This window comes from Chlorella variabilis (genome assembly GCF_000147415.1).
Source record: "Chlorella variabilis unplaced genomic scaffold CHLNCscaffold_30, whole genome shotgun sequence".
Lineage (NCBI taxonomy): Eukaryota > Viridiplantae > Chlorophyta > Trebouxiophyceae > Chlorellales > Chlorellaceae > Chlorella > Chlorella variabilis.
This window is the reverse complement of record NW_005435058.1, coordinates 185,594-198,279: the sequence shown is the minus strand read 5'-3', so window position 1 is coordinate 198,279 and position 12,686 is coordinate 185,594. Positions and strand designations below refer to the sequence as shown.

The 12,686-nt window shown below is 67.1% G+C and overlaps 2 protein-coding genes across 2 annotated transcripts in view; one reads left to right on the top strand and one right to left on the bottom strand.

Moving 5' to 3' along the window:
* Window positions 1-4,225: 4,225 nt before the first annotated feature.
* On the bottom strand, window positions 4,226-6,604 carry CHLNCDRAFT_140999 (expressed protein; the record flags this gene model as incomplete). Its single annotated transcript, XM_005843426.1, has 2 exons — window positions 4,226-4,735; window positions 6,515-6,604. 2 exons carry the CDS (start codon window positions 6,602-6,604, stop codon window positions 4,226-4,228), a joined length of 600 nt encoding a protein of 199 aa, XP_005843488.1.
* Window positions 6,605-11,819: 5,215 nt separating this feature from the next.
* Window positions 11,820-12,686, top strand: part of CHLNCDRAFT_59250 (hypothetical protein) — a gene marked incomplete at both ends in the record, with an annotated part of 11,985 nt that continues 11,118 nt past the window's right edge. The window contains 3 exons of the mRNA XM_005843459.1: window positions 11,820-11,944; window positions 12,269-12,326; window positions 12,445-12,558. Of these exons, the coding sequence (XP_005843521.1) occupies window positions 11,820-11,944; window positions 12,269-12,326; window positions 12,445-12,558 (297 nt within the window). The remainder of the gene's footprint in view (window positions 11,945-12,268; window positions 12,327-12,444; window positions 12,559-12,686) is intronic.

Sequence of the window (12,686 nt, the reverse complement as noted above, 5' to 3'; positions counted from 1 at the left end):
TCCTTCCTGGCCCCCTGCCACCCTCTTTGGCCGCCGCCCCACCCCCACCTGCCCCCTCGCCTGCCGCCCTGCCGGCGCCTCCCTGGGTTGCCATTGCGTGTGAGCTTCTTGGTGGCCTGCCCCCCGCTGGGCTCCTCTTCTGGCCCCTTGACCAGCCCGTGCCTGGCTCCCTTGCCCCTCTTCCCCCTCCCCTCCTTCGCCTCCGCGCCGCCCTCGCCTCGCTGCCTGCGCCCACTGACGTGGCTGCGGAGCCGCTTGCGCCTGGGCCGTGGTGCCTCTCCCTCCCGCTCTGGGGCAACCCGCTGCTCCTCTCCCCCTCGCACCCTGCCGGCCTGGATTCCTCCTTTGCTGACTTTCTGGGTGCAGGGATGCACTGCCTGCGCCGCTTGCTTGAGGTGGAGCGAGCCGCGCTGGCGGCGCCGACCCAGGCGGCCTACACCGCCGACGTGCGCGGCCCCCTCCTCCGCTCCTCCTACGCCTTCGTTGAGCGGCATGTGGCGCTGGAGCGGGTGGCACAGCTGCTAGCTGCCCTGCCCCTGCCCTGGGTGGCGGCGGCGCGCGCCGCTGCCTCCGCTGCCGCCGCTGGCCTGGGGCAGTCGCCGTGTCCCCGCGCTGTTCTTGCCGGCACCCTCAGGCACCGCGCCTGGGCTGGCGCCGCTCTGATGGCCGCCCTGTCCCCCTTGCGGCTCTGACCGTGCGCGCCGCAACGGCCCTCCTGGCTGCCCCTGCGGTTGAGCACCGCGCCGCCACCCGCCTTGCCCCCTTTGCCGCCGCCGCCGCGGCTGCTCCCTCCCCCGCCGCTGGCCCCCTGGCCGAGCTGCAGTCGGCCTTGGCCCGGCTGTGGCGCCTGCCTTGGGAGAATGGCAGGAAGGAGGTGTTCTGGAGGCTGGTATACGATGCCTTGCCCACGGCGGCCCACATGCACCGGGATGAGCCCTGCCTGTGTGGTGCCTCTGGCCCCCGCCCTGACCGCCACCACCACTTCTGGGCCTGCCCTGTGGCCTGCGCTGTTGTTGCCGCTGTCCATGCGGCCCTGACTGCCGCTGCCCCAGCTGATGCCCCTCCCCCTCCCCTTGTCCCCGCCGACATCTGGCTTGCCCGCCCCCCGCCTGGCGTGCGCGCTGGCGCCTGGGGTGTGGTGTGCCTGGCCGCTGTGGAGGCCATGGACCGGGGCCGCCGCTGCCTAGCGGCCGAGGTGCTGCGCCGCCGTGGCGCCCCGCCAGCGCAGCCCGCCGGGCCGCGCTTCACCCAGCTCACCCTCGACGGCTTCCTGCACCAGCCGGCCTCGCAGCCTGCTGCTGGCGCAGCCTCCTCCGGTGGCGGCACTCAGGACCCGCCGCCCCCGCTGCTGGAGCCGGCCGCGCCTGCAGGCCCCGCAGCCCCGCAGCCCGCGGCCACACCGTTGGAGGCTGCCCGCCGCGTGGCTCTTCACTCCTTCTGGTCCCTTCTCGCTGATTTTGAGGCCCTGGGCTGTTCCCCCGCCTCTTGGGTTGACAACCTTGGCCCAACCCATCCCTTCTTCTCTCTGCCGGCGGCCGCGTTCAGCTCCGCCCCCCTCCTGTTCCTCCCCCTGCTTGATCGTCAGTCAGCCCCGCTGACCCTTCCCCGCCTTTCTCCTGACTGTGCCCTCCTCACCCCTTATCTCGTGTCCGTCTTCCCTCTTGCGCATCTTCTGCCTGCCTGCCCTGTGCCCGCCGCCTTGCTGCCGCGCTGCTCGCCTGCTGTGCCGGCTTGCATCTGGTTGCCCGTGCGCTGTCGGCTGCTTCCTGGTTGTGGTGCCCCTTGGCTGGCTATTGCGCCGTGCGAGGTGTGCTAGGAACCAGTGGAGGTGGTTGCGCTTTTCCGCAGTCACGCCATCGGGACCCGCCGGTAGTGTGCTGCAGCGCCTGTGCGGCTGTGCTTGCTCGTGCGCTGCTGTGCCTGCCGCGCTGCCGCTCGGTGTGCTTTCCCTGGCGTCCCCCTTTCTCCCCTCTCCCGTTGGCAGCTGGCTGCCCCCTTCTCCCGTGTCATCTGACCTGAGCCTTGGCCCCCTGCGTCGCCTGCCCTCTGAGGCGGTCCCCGCCCGCCCGCCTGGCCGCTCCCACAGCTTCTGTGCCGGGGTGGGTGGCGTCTCTGAGCCGCTTGCGCCGCCTGCTGGCGGTCATGGCCCTTGATCCCCACTTTCCTCTGTATTTTGCCCCCCGTTTGCCGATGTGGGGCAGATGTGGTGGGGCCGAACCCGCTAACCCTGCCGGCTGTCCAGAGCGAGGAGAATCTGGCCGTCGATGGCATCCCGGGGAGGCTCCATCTTGCAAGTTCCATGCCGGGCTGCCGTCCGCCGCCCAGATGCCGCCACGAAGGTGCCGTGAGGCAAAGTCAGAGCTAGTGTCCCGGCTGGGGTTCGAACTCGTGCCTGTTGGTATCACCCACAGGGACTCATCCAGCTCGTTATTTAACGTCGACGTTAATAATGACGTCGCAACTGACTGACTGATCGACTGAGATTGCAGAGAACCGGGCCCATTAATGGACACACAAGCCGGGCAATATGATCATGAACCCAACCAACAGGCCTAGGCCAACCGTTGGCCTGGCAGGCCTAAGCTGCTAAGGGTCCCCACGTCCCCCACCACGTTGTGGGGGGTGCGTGTCCGGCAGGACGGGGAGCGGGTCCAGGGTGGGGTGACTCTGGGACGCTCAGCTAGGGGGAGGGTGGCCGGAGCTATGGAGAGGGAGCTCCATGGTCCACCCCCTCTCTTGATGCGCCTTGATCACGTGTGCCCCCTGCCCAAGGTCTGCTCACGCGGCCTATCATAGCGAGGTGACTGTAACACAATGGAGTATGTCGGGTCGCAATTTGCTGAGAAGGGTATCGCTAGCTGTTGGCTGGCAGCATTCACCTTGCTGGGTGAATGCTGCCAGCATATAGGCAGCCTCTTAGCCGCTGCCCCATGTTGTGACAGCAGAACAGCTCCCCTGCCACCCCAGTTCCCAATTCCCAACGCACAAATTTTACTTTTCGAACGATCGAATCAATCAAAGCGCGCCCGCGGATATTCGAACAGCCTGCAGATATTTTCATATCAGCAGACTGACTTTTCACCCACCTGTCACAGATTTTCCCTCGCCCGTTCGGTTTTTTGCCGACAGCTGGCTAGCAGCCAGACTATATAAGGAGCCTCGATGCCCTGACAAGATCATCTTTTCTCTCCCTTTGTGGTGGAGTGCCCCTGTGTAATAACAGGCGCCCGCCGCCCCCGCCCCGCCCGAAGGAGAAGGATCCTGCCGCTGCGACCAGCGCTCGGCAGTCACCCCAGCGCTCTCACGAGGCTCCCCGCTCTCACACAAAGACAAAACAGGCCGGCCGGAACCTTCTGGACCCGCGCCGCCTTTTTGCACCACACATGTTCAACGAGTTGCGTTTCCGAGGCCTGAGCGTGCATGATAGTGTTAGACGGTTGCGGGTGCAACGGGGAAGAGCCAGGCTTAACGTCTAGCTTTAGACCATTGTTTGATCTGCCCGACGAGGGCAAGTGCAGTACGCCCAGTAGGAGGTCGAAACTTAGCGGCTTAGATCAGTCAGCTATGCCGCGGATCGGTCAGCTATGCCGCGGTCTTCACAAAGGTTCTCCATGGGAGGAATCGAACCTGTGCCCTCTGGGAGGGTTTAGACACTAGCTCCAGCGCCTTCAAAGAAGGCCTCTCTTAGCCGCGGAGCGTTGTGGATCTTACGCACGGCGTATCATGGCTTGCATTTATGGGTGCGCAGTGCAGCAATATATATGTGTCCGCTGGAGTCATGCGCTCCACATAATGCCTCCGTTCAACGCGCAGCTGGCGTCGGTTGCTGCCCTCTAGAGATCTGCCCATGCTTGCCCAGCAAGTAGGGGGCTCCCCCGCGGAATACGGTTGCTTAATGGGCATTGCCTGGTTGGTTTCAGACTCGTATTGTCCAGAGCTAGTGGGCACGGCTTGTATGCACACGTGCCCCAACCCTTTAAGGGGCCCGGTTCTATGTATCGCAGTCTTGACTTGTTTGGGCTTACAGTCTGGTTTCAGCAAGAACAAGCTTGCAGCACAGACTTTGTTGTTCGAGCAAGGAGGGATGAAGCAGTAGAACAACAGGCAGGACAGGCCAACTGACAGGTCACCGAGCGTTTAGTGTGTGAGCGGGCAGACAGTACTGCATGTCGTGGAGCAGGTGTGGTGCGGTGAGAGCAAAGGGGGTGGACATGAGAGTGGGGGTTCAGGGCGGGACTGCAGGCAGCGCAACGGTGGCGGTCAGCCAGCGCTGGTGACAGGCGGCAGCAAAGGCGGCGAGGCGGCACGGTTTCTGGCGGAGGAAGCGGTGGGGAGGATGGGGCTCAGCAAACAGGTCAGGAAAGTTGAGGCGCAGCGGGGCGTAAAGGGGGCAGGTGAGCAGCATGTGGGGGGCATCTTCAATGCCGTCGTGGCAGTGGGGGCAGACTCGCTGCTCTCGGGGGCGCCGCGTCCAGCGGCCGGTCTCTTCCGCGCCCCAATGCGACCCGGTGCGCAGCTGCGCCAGCGCCTCGCGGTCCTGCCGACGCCGTACTGCATCCAGGTAGGTCTCGCGCTGCCCAAACATGGCGGGCGCCAGGTTGAGGGCGCCCACCACGTTGTGCACATAGTGCTCCAGCCGGCTGGCGCCGCCCTTCGCCAGCGCCTCCTGGAGCTGCGCCAGCTGGCGGCGCTGCGCAGCTTCCCCCAGCTCGCCGAGGTCAACAGGTGCTGGCTGCTGCAGGTCCAGCAGTCAGTCCGTCCTGACCGCCACCGCCGGAGCTGCCTTGGGGCCTGCGCTGTCGTTGACTGCCGCTGCTCCAACTGATGCCCGGGCCCCTCCCCCTCGCCTTGGGGCCCCTCCCCCTCGCCGTGTCCCGCCGGCATCCGGCTTGCCCGCCCCCTACCCGGCGTGCACGCTGGCGCCTGGCGCTTGCAGGCCTGGGGTGTGGTGAGCTTGGCCGCTGTGGATCCGGAGGCCATGGATCGCAGCCTGGCGGCCGAGGTGCTGCGCTGCCGTGGCGCCACGCCAGCTCAGCCTGCCGGACCGCGCTTCACCCAGCTCACACTCGACGGCTTCCTGCACCAGCCGGCCTGCCGGACCGCGCGAGGCGCGCCTGCTGCCGGCGCAGCCTCCTCCAGCGATGGCGCTGAGGACCCGCCGCCCCTATGGGGTGGCCACCGCTGGAGCCGGCTGCCCCTGGCCCCTGGCCCCGCAGCCCGCAACCATGCCGCTGGAGGCTGCCCGCCGCGCGTCGTTCCGCTCCTTCTGGTCCCTTCTTGCTGATTTCGAGGCCCTGAGCTGTGCCCCCGCCTCCTGGGTTGGCAGCCGCGGCCCAGCCCACCCCTTTTTCTTCTCTGCCGGCGGCCGCATTCAGCTCCCCCTGCTTGATCGTCTGTCGGCCCCGCCTGACCCTCGCCCACCTTTCTCCTGACTGTTCCCTCCTCACACCTTTTCTCATGCCCGTCCTCCTGCTTCAGCATCTTCCGCGTGCCTGCCTTGTGCCTGCCGCCTTAGTGCTGCGCTGCTCGCCTGCTGTGCCGGCTTGCATCTGATTGCCCATGCGCTGTCCGTTGCTGCCTAGCGCTAGCTGTGGTACCCTTTGGCTGGCTAGTGCGCCTGCGACGTGTGCGAGGAACCAGTGGTTGCGCTTTTCCGCAGTCACGCCATCGGGGACAAGCCGGCGGTATGCTGCAGCGCCTGCAGGCCTGCGCCTGGGCACGTGCCTGCCGCGCTGGCGCTCGGTGTGCTTTCTCTGGCATCCCTCTTTCTCCCCTCTCCTCGTTGACAGCTGGGTGCCCCTTATCCCGTGATCTGACCTGAGCCTTGCGCCCCCGTGTCGCCTGCCCTCTGAGGCGATTCCCGCCTGCCTGCCCGCCTGGCCGCTCCCCCAGCTTCTGTGCCGGGGTGGGTGCCACGTGGCGTCTCTGAGCTGCTTGCGCCGCCTGCTGGCGGTCCTGGCCCTTGATCCCCACTTTCCTCTGTATTTTGCCCCCCGTTTGCCCTCCTTCACACGCATAAGGTCCTCAGTTCGATCCTGAGATGGGACACGTGGTTTTTTTGCCTGCTACACTCCGCAGTAAGTCAAGCGGTCAGGCGGGGAAGCTTAGGGGAGCTTGCAACTGTATTATCAGGCTGCTTCCCCCGCTGCCATATTTTCTTCTCTTTATTAGACGCACATCTGGTAGGTAGGCATAGGCAGGCCATGAAAAAACACTGCCGCCCGCCGCCTCCTCCCTGTCACCCGCCACTCTAGCGCATGCCGGCTGCCGTTCCCGTGCATCATCGTCCTGCCCCTCCGCCGCCGCCATCAAACCGCCCGTTGCCGCCTTCACTGTGCCAACCGTTGTGCAAAAGTCGATGCCCTGCTGCACCATGCCCTGCTGCACCATGCCGTGATGCGGCACTCGCCGTGGGCGCTGCGCACGCGCTCTGCTTGCTGCCGCCCCCGTTGCCAGCGCCTGCCCAAGCGAGGGGGCGTCGGCCGACGGGGGGGATGATACCAAACAGCATCACCTCGCCTCCCAGGGTCAGCACCGTCTCGTCGCCCACCGCTAGGTCTGGCGCAGGCGAGGCGCGCCAGGCGTGGCGCAGGCAAGGCGCCATGCATGTTGGTGGTGGCGCAGCGGTGCTGCGGATGGCGGAGAGCGAGCGGTCCCTTGGGTCCGCGCCGCATTCGGTGTGTGGTGATGGGGATTCGATCCAGGGCGGGGTGGCTCGGGGCAGGGTGGCTGTGTGGTGTAGGCCCACAAGCCAACACAGCAACACTTGGGCAGCAACAAGGCAGCAGCAGGGCAGCAAGGCGGCAAGCGGGAAGGCATGGGCAACATGGGCTGCGTCGGGGCAGCAGCAACAACATGGCGGCAGCACCCGCAACAGCAGGGCCGGGGCAACTCGCCTATGTCAGCAGCGCTCTTGAGGGCCTTGCCGCGGGGGTAGACCTCGGCGCCGTTTTCCAGCTGTAGGCGGCGGCAGGGCGGGCCGTGGGAGGCGGCGCCGCCTGGGCGTATTCGTAATTCTTATAAGAATCTCTAAATCTATACATAAAGCATTTGTCATTCAAACACCTTTGTGATATGTAAGACCATCCTGTACTCTGTACAGCATGGTGGCGGTAGCACATCCCCACCACCCCTGCTGTGCATGCATGTCATCCTTGCGCTGCCGTCCCGCCAGCTGGCACCAGGCTGGCGGATCCCGAAACGGATGAGCTGGGTGACCTCCACGGCGCAAACCCTGGAAGGCCGATCAGCATGGAGACCGCGTTGTCGCACCACCTCGAGGGCCTGTGCGCGGCTTTCGCCACCCCAGCTGCCGACCACGCTGCGGCGGCGGACGTGCAGCTGCGGGCGCTCGCGTTCTATGACGCCTGCATCCAGTTCCGCGCCACGGGCGGCTCCCTGTCCGGCGCCGGCGAGCTTGCCGGGTGCGCGGCGGCGCCTGCGCCCCAGCCCCCGCCTTGCAGCAGCACGTCGGCACTGAGCCGCCTAACAGTGGCGGCTGTGGTCCCACCGTTGCGGTGCAGCAAGATGGCTGAGCTGTCCGAGGCCCTCGCGCAGCTCAACGCTGCGCTGATGGGCCTGGGCGGCGGCATGGGTCCTGACCACGAGACCCAACTGGGTGCTGCATGCTACGCCGTCCACGGCTGCGCCATGCTGGGCCGCGCGCCGGCGCTGCCCCGCCACGTCACCTACAGCGTGGCCCAGGGCGGGCTGCGCCTGGTGCTGGGCGCGGGGCGGGCGGCGCTGCTGGCGGGGCTGGCCGCCGCCGCGCGCGGCCCGGCGCCGGCGGCGCGCGCCGGGGACAGATCGGACCTGGCAGACTGCCTGCGCGCCGCGGCGGGGATCCAGCTGGCCGCGTTGCACGGCATGGCCTGCTGGCTGCAGCCGCCCGAGGAGACGCCGACGTTTGCGGCGGGGGTGGCGCCGCCGCGCGGCCTCCCGGCCTGGCTCCTGGCTCCTGGCTCCTGGCTCCTGGCTCCTGGCCGTGCTGGGTGCGGCGCCCATTGAGCAGCATGAGCTTGGTCTTGTCGATGTTGTCGGTTAGGCCCCACTGCCGGCAGTACTGCTGGATTAGGTCCAGTTGTCGCTGCAGCCCTGCCGCTGAGGTGGCCAACAGGACCATGTCGTCGGCGTACAGCAGCGGCGGCACCGCGGCGCCGCCGCTGCCGAGGAAGCTCTTGAGGTCCAGCTGCTCCGAGCTGCCAGTGGCGAGTCGCCACGTTGCGCCGCCACCATCAGCTCCTCCTCCAGGTCGTCGATGTAGAGGCCAAAGAGAGTGGGGCTGAGGGGGCAGCCCTGCTTCAAGCCTGTCACGGCCTGGAAGCAGGGCGACAGCCCGGCCGAGGTTCGCACAGGTACCGACATGGAGACGTTGTTGTACAGCGCTTGTGCTGCCACAAGCCACTGGCAGGCTGTGTTGACGCCGCGCGCCGCCAGCTTCTGCCAGAGCTGGTCCCTAGGCACGCGGTCGTATGCTTGCTCCTCCCCCCGCAGGTAAGAGCAGCGTCAGCGTCAGCAAGCAGCGGTCAGCGGCAGCCCCACCACCCCCACCTCCACCTCACACACTCACTGGCCCCTTGCGCGATGGCACGCCGGCATGTTGGCATGGGAACGCCAAGCCCGGCACGGTAGCGGCGGCTGACTGAGGAATGGCACAGCCGACCGCCGCGGCAGTCCACTTTGCACTCCTGCCTGCAATGCATGCACCCTTACATGTGCCGCCTTCTGGTATTTTCATGTGCCTGGGAGATGTGCGGGCATGGGGGCCCGTGTGCCCCATGCCATTTGAGTGCCCGCACCAGCATCGGCACCCGTCGGCCTGGCAGGCCTAAGCTGCTAAGGATCCCCACGTCCCCCACCACGTTGTGGGGGTTGCGTGTCCGGCAGGACGGGGAGCGGGGCCAGGGTGGGATGACCCTGGGACGCTCAGCTAGGGGGAGGGTGGTCGGAGCCATGGAGAGGGTGCTCCATGGCCACCCCCCTCTCTTGATGCCCCTTGATCACGTGTGCCCCCTGCCCAAGGTCTGCTCACGCGGCCTATCATAGCGGGGTGGCTGTCACACATGAGTGCTTGCTTGACGAAGCAGCCCCACAGATGCTGGCTTCTGAGGCGGTGCTGGTCCTTGAGTGCTCGCAGCACGAGTGCCGCTTGCGCTGTGCCGCGCTGGCGCCTGAAGCCAAACTGCCCTGCCGCCCTGAAGTTGCTGGCCTCTGCCCAGTCTGAGATGCGCTGCTCCAGGATGGCGGCGTACAGCTTGGCTGCCATGGTGCCGATGGCAATGCCGCGCAAGCTGCTGCAGCTGGTGGGGTCGCCGCCGGGCTTGAGGATGGGTGCTATAATGCTGAGCGCATCACGGGTGGCCAGCTCAGCAGGCTGCCTTACCCGCCGCCATGCTGTGTAGACGGCGGCCAGCATAGGGGCCAGCTGCTCCGCTGCCGCCTTGAGGAACCAATTGGAAGGTGGCAGCTCGCCGGCAACTGCCTTGCGCGGCTTGGCCTGGCTGGCGACTCGCCTTTGGAAGGCTGCCACTTCTGCCGGTGTGATGGAGCTGCCCAGGCGGGCTGCCAGGGTAGTGACATCTGGTTGGTTGTTGCTGGGGTCGGCGGCGACAGTCACGCTGGCAGGTGGGGCTGGGGAGGTGTGTGTGGTGGCGCTCGCATGCGCGGGGAGCGCTGGTGCAGGGGAGGTGGCGGGTGGGGGAGCAGCAGGAGGGAGGGCGGGATGGGTGGCCCGTTGTGCTTGCGGCGATGGTGGGGGAGGTGGCGGGTGCGATCGTGCACTGATGTACCTGTTGCGCTGCCGCTCGGTGTGCTTTCTCTGACATCCCCCTTTCTACCCTCTCCTCGTTGGCAGCTGGCTGCCCCCCTCTCCCGTGTGATCTGACCTGAGCCTTGACCCCCTGTGCCGCCTGCCCTCTGAGGCGGTTCCCGCCCGTCCGCCTGGCCGCTCCCCCAGCTTCTGTGCTGGGGTGGGTGCCACGTGACGTCTCTGAGCCGCTTGCGCCACCTGCTGGCGGTCCTGGCCCTTAATCCCCCTCTTTCCCCTGTCTTTTACCCCCCGTTTCCCCTCCTCACACCTCTCTGACAGTCACTGGGCTGGCTCCCAGGCACTGCCTGTGGCACCCTCCACTTTCCCTGCCGCCCGTTGTGCCCGATCGGCTCCTCGCAGCCCCGCGCTCCGCCGCCCTGTCTAGACCAGATCTGTTGGTTGGTTTCATGATTATATTGTCCAGAGCTAGTAGGCACGGCTTGTGTGTCCCCAGCCCCTCGAAGAGCCCGGTTCTCTGTAATCCCAGTCAGTCAGTCAGTCAGCCCCACGGTTTGCCTCTGTTTCCCCTGCAACTTTCTGACAGTCATTGGGCTGGCGCCCCCCGCTTTCCCTCCTGCCCTATCTTCAACTACCCACAGAGCACACGCACCACTTGCTCACAATCCACGTGTGCCGCAGGCGGAACCTATGTCACATTACTAGACAGGCACATCTGGTAGGTGCAGCAGGCAAGTGCGTAGGCAAGGCATGCATGCAGGATATAACGTTGCCGCCCGCCTCACTAGGCCGACCCGCCGCCACCGCTACCAGAGGGCCCCGCCGCCTCCCCTGCGGCCTCCCCCGCCGCCGCCCGTGCCGCCGCCGCCTCCGCCCTGTCGCCCACCACTAGGCCAGGGTGGAAGAAGCAGCCGCCGCCGGGAGTCCAGCGAGTGCCGGCCGGGAGGCCATTGGCAAGCAGCTCCGGGCCCAGCACCACTGCCACCTCCTGTCCCTGCAGCAGCGCCTCTGCCGCCGCGGCGGTCCACTCGCCGCTGCTGATGCGTGGGCTGGACAGGCACAGCGTCAGCGGTGAGCCCATGCTGCCGAAGCCGTAGTCAGAGCTGAAGGCGGCCAGCTGGCCAATCGTGGTGCAAAAATCGATGCCCGGCTGCACCAGGCATGCCGTGATGCGGCACTCGCCGTAGACGCAGCGCACGCGCTTCGCCTCGGCCGTCCCCGCTGCCAGCGCCTGCTCAAAGGAGGCGTCGGGGGGGATGATCCCTGACAGACAGCATCACCTTGTCTCCCAGGATCAGCACCGTCTCGTCGCCCAAAGCCAGGCCGGGCGCAGGCGAGGCGCCATCCATGTAGGTGGTGGCGGCGGCGGTGCTGCGGATGGCGGCGAGCGATCGCTCTTTGGGGTCGGCGCCGCCTGCGGTGGGCGAGACAAGGACTGGAACCAGGGCGGGGGTTGCAAGAGGGTCGGAGCAGGGTGGCTGTGTGGTAGGGTGCGCAAGGCATGGGCAACAGGGGCAGCATCAAGGGGAGCAGCAACAATCTGGCGGCAGCACCCGCAACAACAGGGCAGCGGGAACTCGCCCATGGCAGGAGCGGTCTGGTGGGCATTGCCACGGGGGTAGACCTCGGCGCCGTTTTCCAGCTGCAGGCAGCGGCAGCAGGGAGCACATTGGTGCAGCGCCTCCGGTGCGCAACGTTTGCAAGCGCTCGGCGGCAGCCCGCCTGCCGCCGCCGCCCCCTCTGCACATGGCCGCGCTGCCTGAGCTGCTCCGTGATCACCATTGCGGCGCTCTGACGCGCGTGAGGGCTCTTGCTTGGCCCTGAAGGCAGGCTGTGGGGGCGGCCGCGCCGAGCAGGCGTACAGCGCTGCTGAGCCTCGTCCAAAGGAGTGGCTGAGATGCCAGGACTGAACGGAGGCTGCTGAGGGCGTGGGGGTGGGGGATTTGAGCTGGAATTGAGCACAGCGAAAGTGATCTTGCTCAGACCGGTCCAATAAAATTCGCCGCGGCGGCGCCACTTCACGTGGCTCGCGGCCTCGTCCCACGCCTTCAGCATGCCGGCAACACAGAACCGCGCCGCTGCAGTCCAGATCCGCCTTCAGGTGGCGATGGACTCGCCCAGCTTGAGTGACGATGCCAAGCGCTTCCATATCGTCTGGCTGGCAAGGCAGATGCGCAAGTGCGCCCGCTGGAGGGCCAAGGCAGCGGCTGACCAGCCTGAGCATGCTACGCCGCCCCGCCGCCTGCCCCGCCGCCCGCTGCCGACCCATGCCACGATAGCCGCAGGCTCTTGTTCCTGCTGCAGCGCGTGAGTCGGAGCGGATGATGACGCTGTTTAGGCGTGCGACTGGTCTGGACACAGGCGCTGCCGAGTTCTCACGCCTGGTGGCGGGACTGTGTGCGGGGCTTGGCGTGGAGGTGCGGGGCGTGCTTGCAGCCCGCTGTGGGCGCCGCCTGCTCAGCGCCGCCGCTGCCAAGAGCGGTGCCACCCCCACTGCTGCAGGTGCTCGTGCCCGGGGAGGGTGTGCCACCAGACGAGGAGCGCCGCCTGGAATCGACTGGTGAGCAGGGGCTGGCTGCAGGGTTGCTGCCGGCTTCTAGCGGGCTTGGCAGAAAGGCGCTGGCGAGGCGGCGCCCAGACATGTTGTCGTGCCGTCCCGCATGCCTTGGCTGCCGCAGGTGCAGGCGCAGGCGCCCAACCGCGGCCTGCTGGCCCTGCCCATCGAGGTGGATGAGAACGTACACGCCGCTCCCTCACACGACTCGCAGCAGGAGGCAACCAAGATGGTTGAGGTGCGCTGGGCAGCAGTGGGGCGCAGATGGCCTGGCACAGGGTGGCTGTGGGCAGGGCTGCATGCACGGGCAGCTCCAGCCGCGCCGCCAGGCAAGCACTGGGCCATCACTCCTGGCGCTGCACCCAG